The sequence below is a fragment of the Sceloporus occidentalis genome, unplaced genomic scaffold (genome assembly GCF_023333645.1).
Source record: "Sceloporus occidentalis isolate IW3139 unplaced genomic scaffold, rSceOcc1.0.p SCAF_224, whole genome shotgun sequence".
NCBI classification, from domain to species: domain Eukaryota; kingdom Metazoa; phylum Chordata; class Lepidosauria; order Squamata; family Phrynosomatidae; genus Sceloporus; species Sceloporus occidentalis.
In genome coordinates, this window is record NW_028317204.1 from 1,125,380 (window position 1) to 1,139,812 (window position 14,433).

Below are 14,433 nucleotides of genomic sequence, written 5' to 3' on the forward strand. Positions count from 1 at the left end.
CTCATAAGATTTCGCCAGCTGATAAACTCTCTATCCCATTCCGAGCAAAGCAGTAAAGCTCTCACCCAACGAGTGATAACAACGAAAGATGATGCGTCTGCCTGTAATTATATGACCTTCAGGCGTTATTATTTATTGTTTTATATAGCGCCATCACATTCCGCAGCGCAGTACAAAGGCCCCATCTAGTCGCCCGTTTCTCCTGCCGTAAAGACTCAACCCTTACTCAGTCGTCGGTCTCGTCTAAGATTCAGGAGCCGTATGTCTATCCCCATGCATGTTAAATCCCCTCACTGTATTACCCTCTACCACTTCTGCTGGGCGGCTGCTCCACTTATCTACTACCCTCTCAGTAAAGTAAAACTCCCTTCCGTTCCATCTCAGTCTCTGACTCTCTAGTGTCAGATTCCGACCTCTTGTTGGGACTTTTTCTCCTCTTTTGTTAGATTCCTTTATTTTATAGCCGTTACAGTAAAACAGAATATTCCATGTAATGGTCATCATCCCACCCAATAAAAAAACCAGAAATATCAAATTCGCCATTTGTGCCCCAGAAATATCGCATTGACGTATACATCATCATTTTGGCCATTTGGATTACATTTTTTTTTTTCAATTATTCTGAATTTTTTTCTTTTGGTTTTATTGCTTTTATTGCTTTTTTTTTAAAAAAAAAAAAAAACAAAACAAAAAAAGAAAACCTACAATATTATCTCAAAAAAAAAAAAACCAAAAAAAAAAAAACCTACAATATTTAATCATTTCACCCCTTTTTTTTTTTTTTACTCAAAAAGCTGTTAAAAATATTTTAAACATTTTCATAAAATAAATACATTTATTTAATATTTAAATAAAAAAATATATTCATTTATAAATTAATATATATTTTTATATAGAATATATTATTTAAAAATAAATATATTAAAATTTAGCATTTATCTTTTTTGTTCACAAATAACCCGCTTAGAGCCGCGTCATGCTGTGCAGTCAGCGGAAAAATAGCTTTTTTTTTTTTTTTCTTTCCTAAATTGACCAACATGCTTCCCAAAATAATGCTTCGTAACATGAATTTGTTAATCTTAAAAAAAAAAAAAAAAAAAGTCAATTTTGTCATTCTGCCAGTTTATTAAGCAACAGTGAGAAGGCGCGGGTGACACGTGGAGCGACGCCGGGTCTGTTTGGGTGAAAAGTTGCAAAAGAAAATCGTACGTGAAAATTCTAGTAAATGACTTGAAGGAAATGAGGATTTTGTGCCGTCAGAAAACGGCGGAAACGGTAAAAATTCGGGATTTGCGCAAGTTTTAGAAACACAGAGATCCTGGTGTTAGGGGCGAGGATGCGATTAAAATTCAACATTTCATGAAACATGAGAGTTTAAAGCAGTAGAAAAATCACCCGTTTTTCATGGCCGCGGCCGGACTGGGGAGGACTAAGCGGCGCAGGCACTTTAAGGGCAGGGGCCACTAAATGGCGCGCATGCAGCCCCGGCTAGATGCGTGTTTTTATTTGTTGCGTCGTGCGGCTGTGATATTCGGCTGTCGGCCGCAGGTCCCGGCCGTATGGGTAAGGCTGCCGCTCTATCAGCCGTCGGCCCATTGGGCATTTGCCAAATGCTGAGTCTGGGGCTGCCGTTGGCTGCCTCATTTACCCCCCATGAACCCCCCCAAAAGAGAATAGGGGCAGAAGAGGGCGGCCAGTGAGCTGCTGAACATCCATATCTAATTATGGCTTCTGTAAGTCTTGTGACTTGTCTTGCTATGAAGCCAGAGGTGGACGTCCTGCTTGAATGCAGGTGTTTTGGAAGGAAAATTCCTCAGTTAAGACAGGGAGTAGAACGACGCAGCGCCTCAGATAATAAATATTTCAGTAAAATACAGGGTTTCACTTAATTAAACATAGAAACCCAGATCGGCCCCATTCGGCCCCCGGCTAGTCGCCCGTTTCTCCTGCTGTAAAGCATCGAACCTTAATCAGCCGTTGGTCTCATCTTAGGAGCCGTATGTCTATCCCATGCATGTTTAATCCCCTCACTGTATTACCCTCTACCACTTCTGCTGGGAGGCTGTTCCACTTATCTACCACCCTCTCGGTAAAGTCAAACTTTCTTAAGATCACTGAATATCCATAAGATGAAAATTATTTTTTTGCATGTGTAAAGAAAATATAACAAAAAACGCTACCTAACATTACATTTAAACAGAAATTTGACCCAACAACAGCCAAAGGGTGGCTGAGGATGCTGGGAGCTGTAGTGCTAGATGATCATATAATATAATATACAGATAATGTATACATTTAAAAGAGAAATTAGAGATTTTCACTTATTTCATATACAATAACTATAGAAAATGTCTCATTCTTGACTTATCAGGGAATATCGTCAGTACTCCAACTCCCATCACCCTGAGCAAAAGCAGCGGGATGTGCCGCCTGGAACAGCAGGTGGATTTTTCTTTAACCAGTACAAACGTGGCTGAGCATGATGTGAGCCGCAGTCCACAGCTGAAACAACAGGAGTGGAGGTCGGCCGTCCCAAAGGGACGCTGAACTCTCCTGCTAGCAGCAGCTTAAAGGTAGACAGGAGTGATAGGAGTTGTGGTTCACAACAGCTGAACTGACAGAGCAAGCATTGCAAATTAATTCTTGAAATCAGGTGCCCCACTTACCCCGCTCTCTGGTTCCCTCGCAGCCCTTCAGGGGTAGCTGTGACCTCAGAGGGGTAAAAGTCAAGCGCTCGGCATCGCAACGACTTAATAAGTAAACGGCGAAAACAGGGAAGTGTCTTTTGACAGCTTTTCCCAGGCTGCACCGCACGCATTCCTTACGGGCTCTAAACAAGAGCTGGCGGCTAGCCAGACCCTGCCAGTCCTGCTGGGCCACTTTCACCTAAACGGCTCGCTTAAAGGGGAACTCTCCTTATTTGTTTATCCCTAGAGGGGATTCAGAAAGATTCCAAAATATTTCCTTTTTTCACCCCAGTTGTAGTTTTTGCCCCATAATATAAAGTTTTCAGGCAGCTGCATATCAGCCGTTTGTATGATTCTCGCTCTGTTACCTGATCCCCGATTTACTAAACACCCCGACTCCTTATCATACTGCCTGTGGGGGAGAGTAGAATGGCTCAATGTTAATCACCCAGCTGGACTCTCTGACTAATGAAAGTCTTTGGAGGAACGGACTTCGTTAGCATCGCCATAAAGCATCAGCTCAGTGTGGTGAGATAAAATGAGGTTTTTGATAATGTAACTCACATAACTCAGTAGACAACCAAGTCCCCAGATTTGTTTTTTAGCCCACTTACCTCCCTGGCCAGGAGGCCAGCAAATGGGCCAGATCTTCCTGGTCACCTCCACCCAAAAGAGGGGAACCACTTAAGTTTGGAAGGGAAGATGGCAGTCCGGAGGGCGGCCCCCGCCTCACCTACCAAAAAGCCGAATCGTTAGGGTGACGATGGTGTGAAGAAAATCAAATTTCAATCAAAAACTATTGGCATAAAGTGCAATAAATGTGAGAGCCAAAAAAGTGCATTTTCTGGTATTTCAAAAATTCTTCCTCCACCAGCCAGCAAAAAAAAAAAAAGTCAGAACTGGGAAAAAAACATAAAAAGTGCATTTGAAGAGTCAAAAAGTTCTGTCCAACGACCGGCAGCTCCAGTGTTTAGTGAGACAGGGTCACCTATTCACTAAATGGGGAAAGCATGGAGCGGATCCAAAACGGGGAGCGGATCCAAAACGGGGAGCACATCCAAAACGGGGAGCGGATCCAAAACGCGGCGCACATCCAGGTTGGACCATCTTGGGGGGTCAGAAGCACCTCGGGGTTCAAGCGGCCTCTTCTCAGACACTGCACTCGTTACAATGTTTCTGTAGAGGTTCTTTTTAGCTGCTTTGCTTCTTGGGATGAGTGGCCCCAAACTACCCTCGCCGGCCAAAAGACCAAGAGAAGGGCAGATCTTCCTCGGTCCCCATTGATGGCCTCAAGGGGAGGTTGGAGCCAAAAGGTGAGCCCACCTCAGGGTCCTGGCTCACAGAGGTGTGACAGGGCCAGGCTAGCCGGCTCATACGATGGTGTGAAGTTTAGCCGGGTCAGGGAGCGTCTGTGTCCTGGTTCTGTATCCCGTGACCCGGTAATATTTTATAGGATGTTTTATTTTATAACCGACCCCAGAGACTGAATGTGGCTGCAGCTCCGGCCTTCAAAGAGACGATCAGGTAACCCGGCTGGGGCTCTTAATCAGCCTGACGGCCCCCGCACTACAGGGGGGATAACACAGGTGGGGGGCCCCATTATATCCCTTAATCCCCTCACCTGATACATCCCCTGTATACTGATGGGATTGGGGGTTGGGTTTTGTGCTCATTGGATTGAGGTTATATATAAAGTTCTGTGTGTTTGTAAGTAAAGTTCTTGTTTTGCTACAAATGGTGGTCTGACTGACCCGTGGAGAGCAGGAGCTCCGTATGAGGGACTGACTGGTGATTCCTCAGCCCTCAAACAGGGGTACCCTGTAACAGGGGCACAGGGAGGAAAGAGGAGCAAAGGGGAGGAGAGAGGGGCATCAGGGGGGGAAAGGGGGGCATCAGGGGAGGAGCAGAGGCATTTCGGGGAGGGAATGAAGAAATTACACAGGGACATTTGGTAATTTTGAACATTGAAAGTTGTCAAACTAGACAGGGGGGGTAAACACAACGACAAAGTACACGCAACGCAAATCAACACACAGGAGGCTAAGCAGCGGCCGCACGCGATATCGTCAGGATTTTCGAGTCAGGGGAATCAGTTCTTAGTTTTGTTTCGTTAAACGCTAAACGTCGGAGAGACCGACTGACATCGCGGAAGCGCGCGCCAACTAACCCGGAGGCGCGGAGCAGTCACTGCGTTCCGGATAAAACATGTTCAGCTCCGTCCTTTTGTGAAATATTTTCTAGTAATTAAAGATGCGTAATTAATCCAACACTCCCTGTACCCGGCTGCTGGGCGGTGGAATGTGCATGGGTTAGAACTTTAAGAGGTATTTTGTGCAGTTGCCGTAGCAACCTCATAGGGTTGCCCCCAGAACCCTCCCTCTCCTGTACATAGTGTAGGTGGGAAGGGGGGGGGGTAACCTGGATGGAATCTGGGCAAATGTCACTCCACTACTTGGACAGTAAGCACTGTGACTCTAGGGCAAGGGTGTCCAACCTGCGGCCCTCCAGCTGCTGCAGGACTACATCTCCCATAATTCCTCCGCCAGCACCTTAGCTGAAAGAGTATTATGTGAGATGTAGTCCTGCAGCAGCTGGAGGGCCGCAGGTTGGACACATATATATTTTACATATTGCTGACCAGCACATGTAAAGTGCTGCCCCCTGCAGGATGTTGGAGGCATAACAGAATACGTGAGTCTCCTCTATGAGTTAATACATCACACATGCTCTAGGGGGCAGCACTGTGCCCATCTCGGAAACCATTCTAACGTGATCACTAAATGCCCATGTACTTACTGGGTTCCCAAAGGGGACGGAATGTGTCTTAGAGGGGCTAAGGATGGGCAAGAAATCAAGGGAGGAAAGAGGAGCAGCAGGGATATGGGGCCCAAAGATGGACTGTCCATCTTAAAAAGAGGCACTAGAAAGGAGTTTTTATGATTACATTTGTAATTTAAATATTTTTTAATCAATAGGTAAATCAATCAAAAGGGAAATTCAGAAAAGATCAAATATAAGGAATCAGAAACAATGAAAATATTAATAATTTCTAGGCTTAAAATAAACATTTTTTGATCATAAGATATATGCCATTTGTATCATTAAACCGTATATCTTTATTGTAGTTTGTTTTTAAGGCTATATGTATATATTTATTTATTTTTTAATATATTTAAATTTTTTTAATCTTTCCATGATGTCCGCGTGTGACGCCTTCAATAATTCAGGAGGATTAGGGTTTAAGATAAACAGTTTTCCGCAGCGTAATATTTCCCAAGGAAACCAGTATTTTTTCCTATTTTTACGCACACCGAAAGTTCTAATAGAATATAGAGTTACAGCGGAATTATCTTTTAACGAGATTTTGACGCGGCTTCTGCCAATTTAAAGGGCCGAGACCCTTCCAGTGAAATTATTGAACGCTGACCCTTATTAACATCGTCCGATGATATCTGGAGCTGCGTAACCGGCCGGAACTCGGATCATTTCTCATTCTTGGTCGGAAAAACTAATTTCGCGTTGGCCAGAAGCCATTATCTCCGGCAGAAAAGGGAGACGCGAACGAGACGTCTTCGCTGCTAGTCAGATAATTGACTTGTGAACCAGAAATGTCGCTACAAATGTGTCTTCCCGAGATAAGTGCTTTTTTTTTTCTAACTTGGCTGATCCGAACTTTTCATGTAAATTCGGCAATAATTAAACTCACTTCACAATACTTGACGTTTTTTTTATCAACTAACTTCATTTATAGATACACAGAACTTGCCGGCAGATCGGCCCCATCCGGCCCCCGTCTAGTCTGCCCGTTTCTCCTGCTGTAAAGACTCAAACCTTAATCAGCCGTTGGTCTCGTCTTAGATTCAGGAGCCGTATGTCTATCCCATGCGTCTCCTCACTGTATTACCCTCTACCACTTCTGCTGGGAGGCTGTTCCATTTATCTATCCATATGCCTATCCCATGCATGTTTAATACCCCCTCACTGTATTAGCCTCTACCACTTCTGCTGGATGAACGGGAAAAAAGTCCCACAGAAACTCCCCAAAATCTTGTAGAAATCCTTCCCAGGAGAGTGAAGTGCAAAAGGGGGGACCAACTTCATATGAATGTCTATGTATTTGGAATATGATGTCATCAAAGCTCCTGTTGGGGTTTCGCTATACCCCAAAATTCTATAGAGGTGTCTGGCCTTTTCATTATATGTATACCAGGCTACATATACACAGCACAATGTACACAACGAGTAAATACAATGGGGTTTCGGACACACGTCTGCATGGACATTTGGAGGAGGGGACGCTCCTGGGAGTGAAAGGGTTACTCATGCATCTATGTGTTTATTTATTGGGTGTCGGGATCCGGTATATATTTATGATCCGCACACACGCTTGAGTTATGTACAATACATTCTGAATGAAACCCGCTAAGAACTCTTGATTGTAGATGTAAGGGTTAAAATCCTTGGTCACATTGTCCTGAATTTATACCATAGATACATTGGTTGATTGACTGGTTGGTTGGTTGGTTGATTGGTTGGTTGGTTGATTGATTGATTGATTGATTGATTGATTGATTGGTTGGTTGATTGGTTGGTTGATTGGTTGGTTGAGTCGTTGGTTGATTGATTGGTTGGTTGATTGATTAAGTGATTTATAGATTGATTAGGGTGTTGTTGTCATGGTAACCTGTGGTGTTTTCAGGTCTATTGGAAGGACAAATATTTTTTGGAATGTTACCTCTTTCTGCCATGTTTATTAGTCAATTAGAGAGCCCAGGGCTGGAACCCGGATGGCGCCCCATACCCAGCAGCAGTTGGGTGACTATAATGTGTGCTGCGGATACTTTATTTGGTAGCCTTTGGCCTTAAAGTGCCAGGGCCGCTTAGTCATCCCCAGTCCCTGGGAATTATGGTTTACGTTGTTATGCCCCTCTTTCCACTGCTGTGCCTGCCTTCCCTCCCCTAATTCCCTTCTTTCCTCCAATGTGCCCCTTCCGCTTCCGCTGTGCCCCTCTTTCCTCCTGATACCCCTTTTCCTCCCCTGGTGCCCCTCTTTTCTAGGAGGTCAGAATGTTTGCTGGGTATGAGGGGATCGCAGGGTTCTACAGCCCTAAAAGCCCCGATAATGTGTACAGAAACAGCAGGGAACGGCTTTATAAATTAACTTTTTTTATACCCACCAAAGGGTTACTAACTAACGTCAAAAACCAAATCCTGTAATTTTTCTCAGCATAGCAGCGAAGCCACATTAAGAAGTATTTTTATTTATTATCATTTATTATTATTATTATGTATTGATTTCTATAGCGCCGTCATATTCCGTAGCGCTGTACAATGCATTCCGAAAACATCTCAAATCTGCTCGGAGCGATTATTCTAAATGAAGAAAAACTTTTTTAATATTTAATATTAATATTTAAAGTCATTTTCAGCGACGAGAAGCTTTTCTCCTCCGTATCTCTTCTAACTGACATTTATTTAATTCAACCAAACAATTTAAATGCAAAATTTATATCTAATATTTATTATTTATAAAAATAATTCACTGCTGTCTGTTTGGGTCAAGTCATATTTTTAAATTCAGCAATATCCCAATATATATATATATATATACATTATATATAAATATATATATAGAGATATATACCGTAGGTCTCGTCTTAGATTCAGGAGCCCTATGCCTATCCCATGCATGTTTAAATTCCCTCACTGTATTACCCTCTACCACTTCGGCTGGGAGGCTGTTCCACTTATCTACCACCCTCTCAGAAAAAGGGGGGGGAATATATATTTTTTTGTAATGCCTTTTTTAAATTTGCATGTATATAGAAGAGTTAAAATGAATGATATGATAAATGAAATTGTTACAAACCACTAAATTTGTTACCAAGCAGTTGAAAAGATATTTTCTAACATTCTATTAAAAAATAATGATAATAATTAACGAACATTTCTTTTTTTTTTCTGGACATATTATATTATTGTATACCCCGCCGTGGATCTGCCCCCACCCCCTGCTCTCTTGCGCGGAGTGTAAATGACACCGGGTCTCATTAATTAATTATCCCCATGGGAAGCCTCTCGCTGCTGTCACAGTTGGTCTAGAACTCTCTGCCGCCCGATGATATACAGACACGCCGTGGACGGGCAGTCAGTGGCTAGCTGGCTATCAATCAGCTGGCCTGCCTGGTCCTTCTTCAGTGGCCAGAGGGAGAGGGAGAGGCTGTAACACAGAAAGAAGAAGATGGCGTGCGAGTCGAGCCTCTCTCTATTATTTCTACCTCTAAGGACGCTGATAATTCTGATATTCACGTCCTTGGGATCTTCGTATTGCCAGCTAGTTCAGGTAAGAAGAGACCTTTTGGGAAAATTACGCCTAGGGGTCGGTGGGTTGCAGGATCCGTGTAAATTTTATGCTTCTGATGGGAGGCTGTTTTATTTTTTTTACCAAGAGGTTGGTAGATAAGTGGAACAGCCTCCCGGCAGAAGTGGTAGAGGGTAATACAGTGAGGGTATTAAACATGCATGGGATAGACATACGGCTCCTGAATCTAAGACGAGACCAACGACTGATTAAGGTCTGAGTCTTTACAGCAGGAGAAACGGGCGACTAGACGGGGGCCGGATGGGGCCGATCTGCCGGCACATTCTGTGTTATAACAGCGATTCTGAGAAAAGGTTGTAAATGTGGAGCAATCACCATGGAAACCGGTGGAATGATTGTTGATGCTCTACAATTTGCAACATGCACAGGGATTGGGTTTCCCAAACATGGCTCATTTCTGGTGGTTCTTTATGTTTTTGGTAAATATCAGGTTAAATCACTAACTGGTGTTATATTTGTCGCACTTTGCTCTGGCCATGCAATGGTTACACGCTTTTTTTAATTTTAACTGTATTTCTGGATTTCTACACAGAAAATAAACCAACCCAGGAGAGGTTTCGTTGAAATAAACGCACAAAATTTAATTGGATTTTAGTTTATTTCAGTCTATTTGAGACTCGTGGACGTGATTTTCGTATTTGATGTATAAATGTAAAAAGATAATAAGCTATCACCGTGGAAACCATTATATTGTTTTTATTTTTTTCATTTAAAGTTGTATTTTATTTTTTATTTTTTTATTTAAAAATTGATTTTTTATTTTTTTGTTTTTGATATTTTCTTTTTAAACACATTTTTTCCCTTTTTTTGTAGTACGGACTTTTAGGATTTCAACATTGTAACTTATTAACTCTAACTTCTTTTTTTTTTTGTTATATGGGATTTATATGTCAAATACCATTTTTTAAATACATTAAAAAGCGATAAAAAGCAGCCGGATTACATGAAATCCTTCGGCCGTGGTTTTGCTCTCCTGAAAGGGTTAAGTCCTGACTTATAAAATAGTCGCTGCTTTAATTTGACTCAAATATCTCTGTCCCATAGAATCATTAAATGTAAGAAATAAAGGATCCCTTTATGAGAGATCTCCAGAATTTAAGATTTATTATAAATTTAATAAAAGAATAAGAAACTTCAGTGACCCCGAGTTCTATGGTTTAACCAAGGGATACCAGCAAAGGGTTAATTTAGGCTTGTGAAATGATTTTTACTGTTATGTTTGCTTACACCTATATCGCGAATGCACTATAAAGAAGAAACATGCATTTATAATACCTCCCAAGTGTCACTGTTCATTCTGGCCAGTCCCTCTTTGTTACCCAAAGCCCTTTACCATTAGCCCAGCCTAATGCTGTCTGGTGATGCCTTTTGGATCTCATCTCTCTTTGGAGACCCCAGTGGTCCCCCTTTTAGCCCTCCCTTAGAAATACTCCAGGCTTTGGCCAAGGAAGACCAGTCCCTCCGGTTAGTGCGGCCTTAGATTTTTGGTGAGCCATCGTGCCTGGACTACGAGTCTGGGTGTGGAATTTCTTTGGTGGCCTCCTTCTCTTGTAACCAAAGCACACGCATACTTACACACAAACTCACTCACTCAAACACCAATCACACACTATATCTCTCAAACACTCACTCTGACACCATACACTTATACTCACCAACACACATACTAACACCAAATACCAACATACACACTCTACTGCCTTACAGAAACACACAATCCCAACACACACACCATACAGTAATACACACTAACACCATACACTTACACTCACCAACACACATACTGACACCAAATACCAACACACGCACTCTACTGCCATACAGAAACACACAATCCCAACACACACACCATACAGTAATACACGCTAACACCATACACTAACCCACTCACCTAAAATAACACCATACACTTACATATTTACACACACACTCCCACTTTCTCCCTCTCCCATCATTAGTGCAAGTTGCTGCCTGTGACAGGGCCAGGCTAGCTGGCTCTTATGTCATATGAAGTTTAGCCGGGTCACGGAGCACTTTTGTGTCCGGTTCCGTATACCGTGACCCGGTAATATATTATATTGTGTTTAATGTGTAACCGGCCCAGAGACTGATGTGGATTCAGCCCCAGCCTTCAAAGAGACTATCCTATAATCTGGCTGGGGCTCTTAATCAGCCAGCACAGCCCTGTCTGCCCAGACGGCACCCGCACTACAGGGGGGATAACACAGGTGGGGGAACCCATTGTATTCTGTAATCCCCTCACCTGATACATCCCCTGTATACTGATGGGATTTGTGATGGGATGTGGCTGATGGGATTGGGGGTTGGGTTCGGTACTCATTGCATTGAGATTGTATATAAGTTCTGTGTGTTTGTAAATAAAAGAGTTCTTCTTGGTTTACTACGAATGGTGGTCTGGATGATCCGTGGATAGCTGAGTGCTATCCATATGAGGGACTGACTGGTGATTCCTCAGCCCTCAAACAGGGGACCCAGCCTTGGGTACGGTGACCCTGTAACATTGGTTGGCAGCGGTGGGAAGAATCCCACGACTTGGGTGAAATCCAAACCACCAACTGGGATTGCAGACGAGAGACACCAAGAGAGCTCCTGGAGGTTTGTAGCAAAGGAAAGGCTACTCTGATTGCGGACTGCAGAGAGATGGACCGGCACCAGGATGCCCCAGAGGAGAGCCTCGGACTGAGTGCTCTACAAAAGAACATTCTATGGCACCTATCCCTGTACCCAGGAGGGGCTACATCGGAGCAAGTGACGGCGGTGATTAAAATGTGTCACCGGGAACTGAGCCAGAGTGGGTCTGTATCTCCCAGACTAGGGGAACAGACCCCCAAAATATCATACCAGGATATCCAACCCTTCCGAGAACCCGAGGGTGAGAGAGACCGGGTTACAGCCGAGGTGTGTGAGCTGGAACACCAGCAATGGCAGATAGAGTCTGCACCTGCAGACTGGAGGGATGATTTCTCCCATCCCCACTTTGAAACATACTGGGCACAGTACTGGACAATGTGGGATATACGAGTTCCACTCCTGGGGGAGAACCCGTTGCCGGAGTGGGAAGACGAATTGAGGGGTCTCATATATGCAGAGCTCGACCTCCAGAGCCGCTACCAGGGATTCTCCCAGCAGTTAGCAGGTGAAGACCACAGCGACCCTCTGATGCTGTATAGCCCCGTCGACCCAGGACTGATATATGATGCCTTCCAATTTGACTCGTCCTTCGGAAGCCCCTGCCAGTACCGCAGGGATACAATCTGGGACAACCGTGCAGAAGTCCTGGTTTATGCTATTCCCCCCGAGCTGGAGGCTGTTATGGATTGCCTGGTCCAAGAGGAATGGCAGCTCGAGAGGGACTATAAAGAATTGCTGCGGAGAGTGGAGCTCCAGGAGTTACAAGGAGACTGGGAGCATGATACTACAACTTGCGGGAGTGGGACCGAGGTCCTCTTCACCTACTCTGCGGCCCCTGCCCTGGCGAGAAGAACCGAGGTCCTCGCCAGCAAGAAGAAGCGGAGGAGGAAGCCAAAAGCTCCGACCCAAGTCCTCACCAACAACCCTGGCTGCTCTACCCCGGCAGAAGAGATGACTGTCCCCACCGCCCGAGTAAGTGGCACAATTCCCCTCACCAAACCCCTAGCTATGCCTGTAGAAGCCAGTGCCCCAGACGGTCCCCCTGATTTCCCGAGTGTCCTGGGAGAAGCCCGGGTCACTGCCCCAGAGGTTCCCACTGAAGTCCCCGGTGACCCAGTAGAGGTACCGTTCCCTAACCTAGCGAGGACGCCAGAGGGGCTGCCGAGTTCCCTGGGTCCTCTCAGTAGCCTGGCGCAGGCCCTGGTTCCTATCCCTGTGTTCTCCGAAGTGATCCCTGGTTCCCCAAGTGTCCTGGTAGAAGCCCAGGTCACTGTCCCAGAGTGTTCCTCTGACTCTCCCCGTGCCCAGGCAGAGGCACCTGTCCCAGAGAGAAAGATCGAGGGTCTGCTTAACCCTCCCGGTGGTCCAGTATTGGCACCTGTCCCTGCCCCGGAGTATTCCCCTGGGTCCCCTGAGTACCCCGCAGATCTGCTTAGCTCACCCAATAACCCTGTAAGGGCACCTGTTCCTGTCCCAGAGTGTCCCCTAGGTCACTCCAGTGTCCCGGTAGAGGCCTCGCTTACTACCTCTACGTGTTTCCCTGGTTCCCCGAGTGCCCCCGGCCCGATCAGCAGGGTTTTCCTTCCATGCAACCACCCTGGCCTGGCAGCTGCCCCAGACTCAGTTCCCAAGACTAGGGAGCAAGAGTCCCCACGTGCCCCTGTTACCCCGGTGAGGGGGATAGCCATGTGCCCCCGGCTGAGCTGGGTCCGCCCTCCAATTCACAGAGGACTACTGACTATCTTTTTGGGCAACCAGGGCCCTGGCCCACCTTCAATGGATGATTCTGACAAAGGGGGCCATGAACTAAGGCCTGCACCTTTGAACTTTGTCCACTCGGACAGCCTGCAGCAGACCCGTGTGGATCTGCCTGGTCTGCCGGACCGTTGGTCAAGGGGGAGATCTGTGACAGGGCCAGGCTAGCTGGCTCATGTGTCATATGAAGTTTAGCCGGGTCACGGAGCACTTTTGTGTCCGGTTCCGTATACCGTGACCCGGTAATATATTATATTGTGTTTAATGTGTAACCGGCCCAGAGACTGATGTGGATTCAGCCCCAGCCTTCAAAGAGACGATCCTATAATCTGGCTGGGGCTCTTAATCAGCCAACACAGCCCTGTCTGCCCAGACGGCACCCGCACTACAGGGGGGATAACACAGGTGGGGGAACCCATTGTATTCTGTAATCCCCTCACCTGATACATCCCCTGTATACTGATGGGATTTGTGATGGGATGTGGCTGATGGGATTGGGGGTTGGGTTCGGTACTCATTGCATTGAGATTGTATATAAGTTCTGTGTGTTTGTAATAAAGAGAGTTCTTCTTGGTTTGCTACGAATGGTGGTCTGGATGATCCGTGGATAGCTGAGTGCGATCCGTATGAGGGACTGACTGGTGATTCCTCAGCCCTCAAACAGGGGGACCCAGCCTTGGGTACGGTGACCCTGTAACACTGCCGCTCTACAACTCTCCTTGGTCACTGGATGGCACTTGGTCCTCTTCCGCCCCTGCCCTGTAGAACCCTCTCCACGCATCTACAAGTGAAATAAAACAATAAAGGAGACACTCAAACTATCACATGCATTAGAGTGTACGTGATGGCTGGGATATCCCTTTAATCTATAGACACCACCACATTTAGTGTATAGAGCCCAAAAAAGTTACATATAAATGCTTGCAATGTTGTTACAAGACGGGACACAATTCCATG

General features: G+C 45.2%; 1 protein-coding gene across 1 annotated transcript in view; it reads left to right on the forward strand.

Annotated features, from left to right (window-relative positions):
* The first annotated feature begins 3,697 nt into the window (after positions 1 to 3,697).
* The window catches only part of LOC149276935 (transmembrane inner ear expressed protein-like), a 31,848-nt gene continuing 21,112 nt past the window's right edge, over positions 3,698 to 14,433 (forward strand). Inside the window, exon 1 of the mRNA XM_089503259.1 lies at positions 3,698 to 3,784. Coding sequence (XP_089359385.1) covers positions 3,698 to 3,784 — 87 coding nt within the window. The remainder of the gene's footprint in view (positions 3,785 to 14,433) is intronic.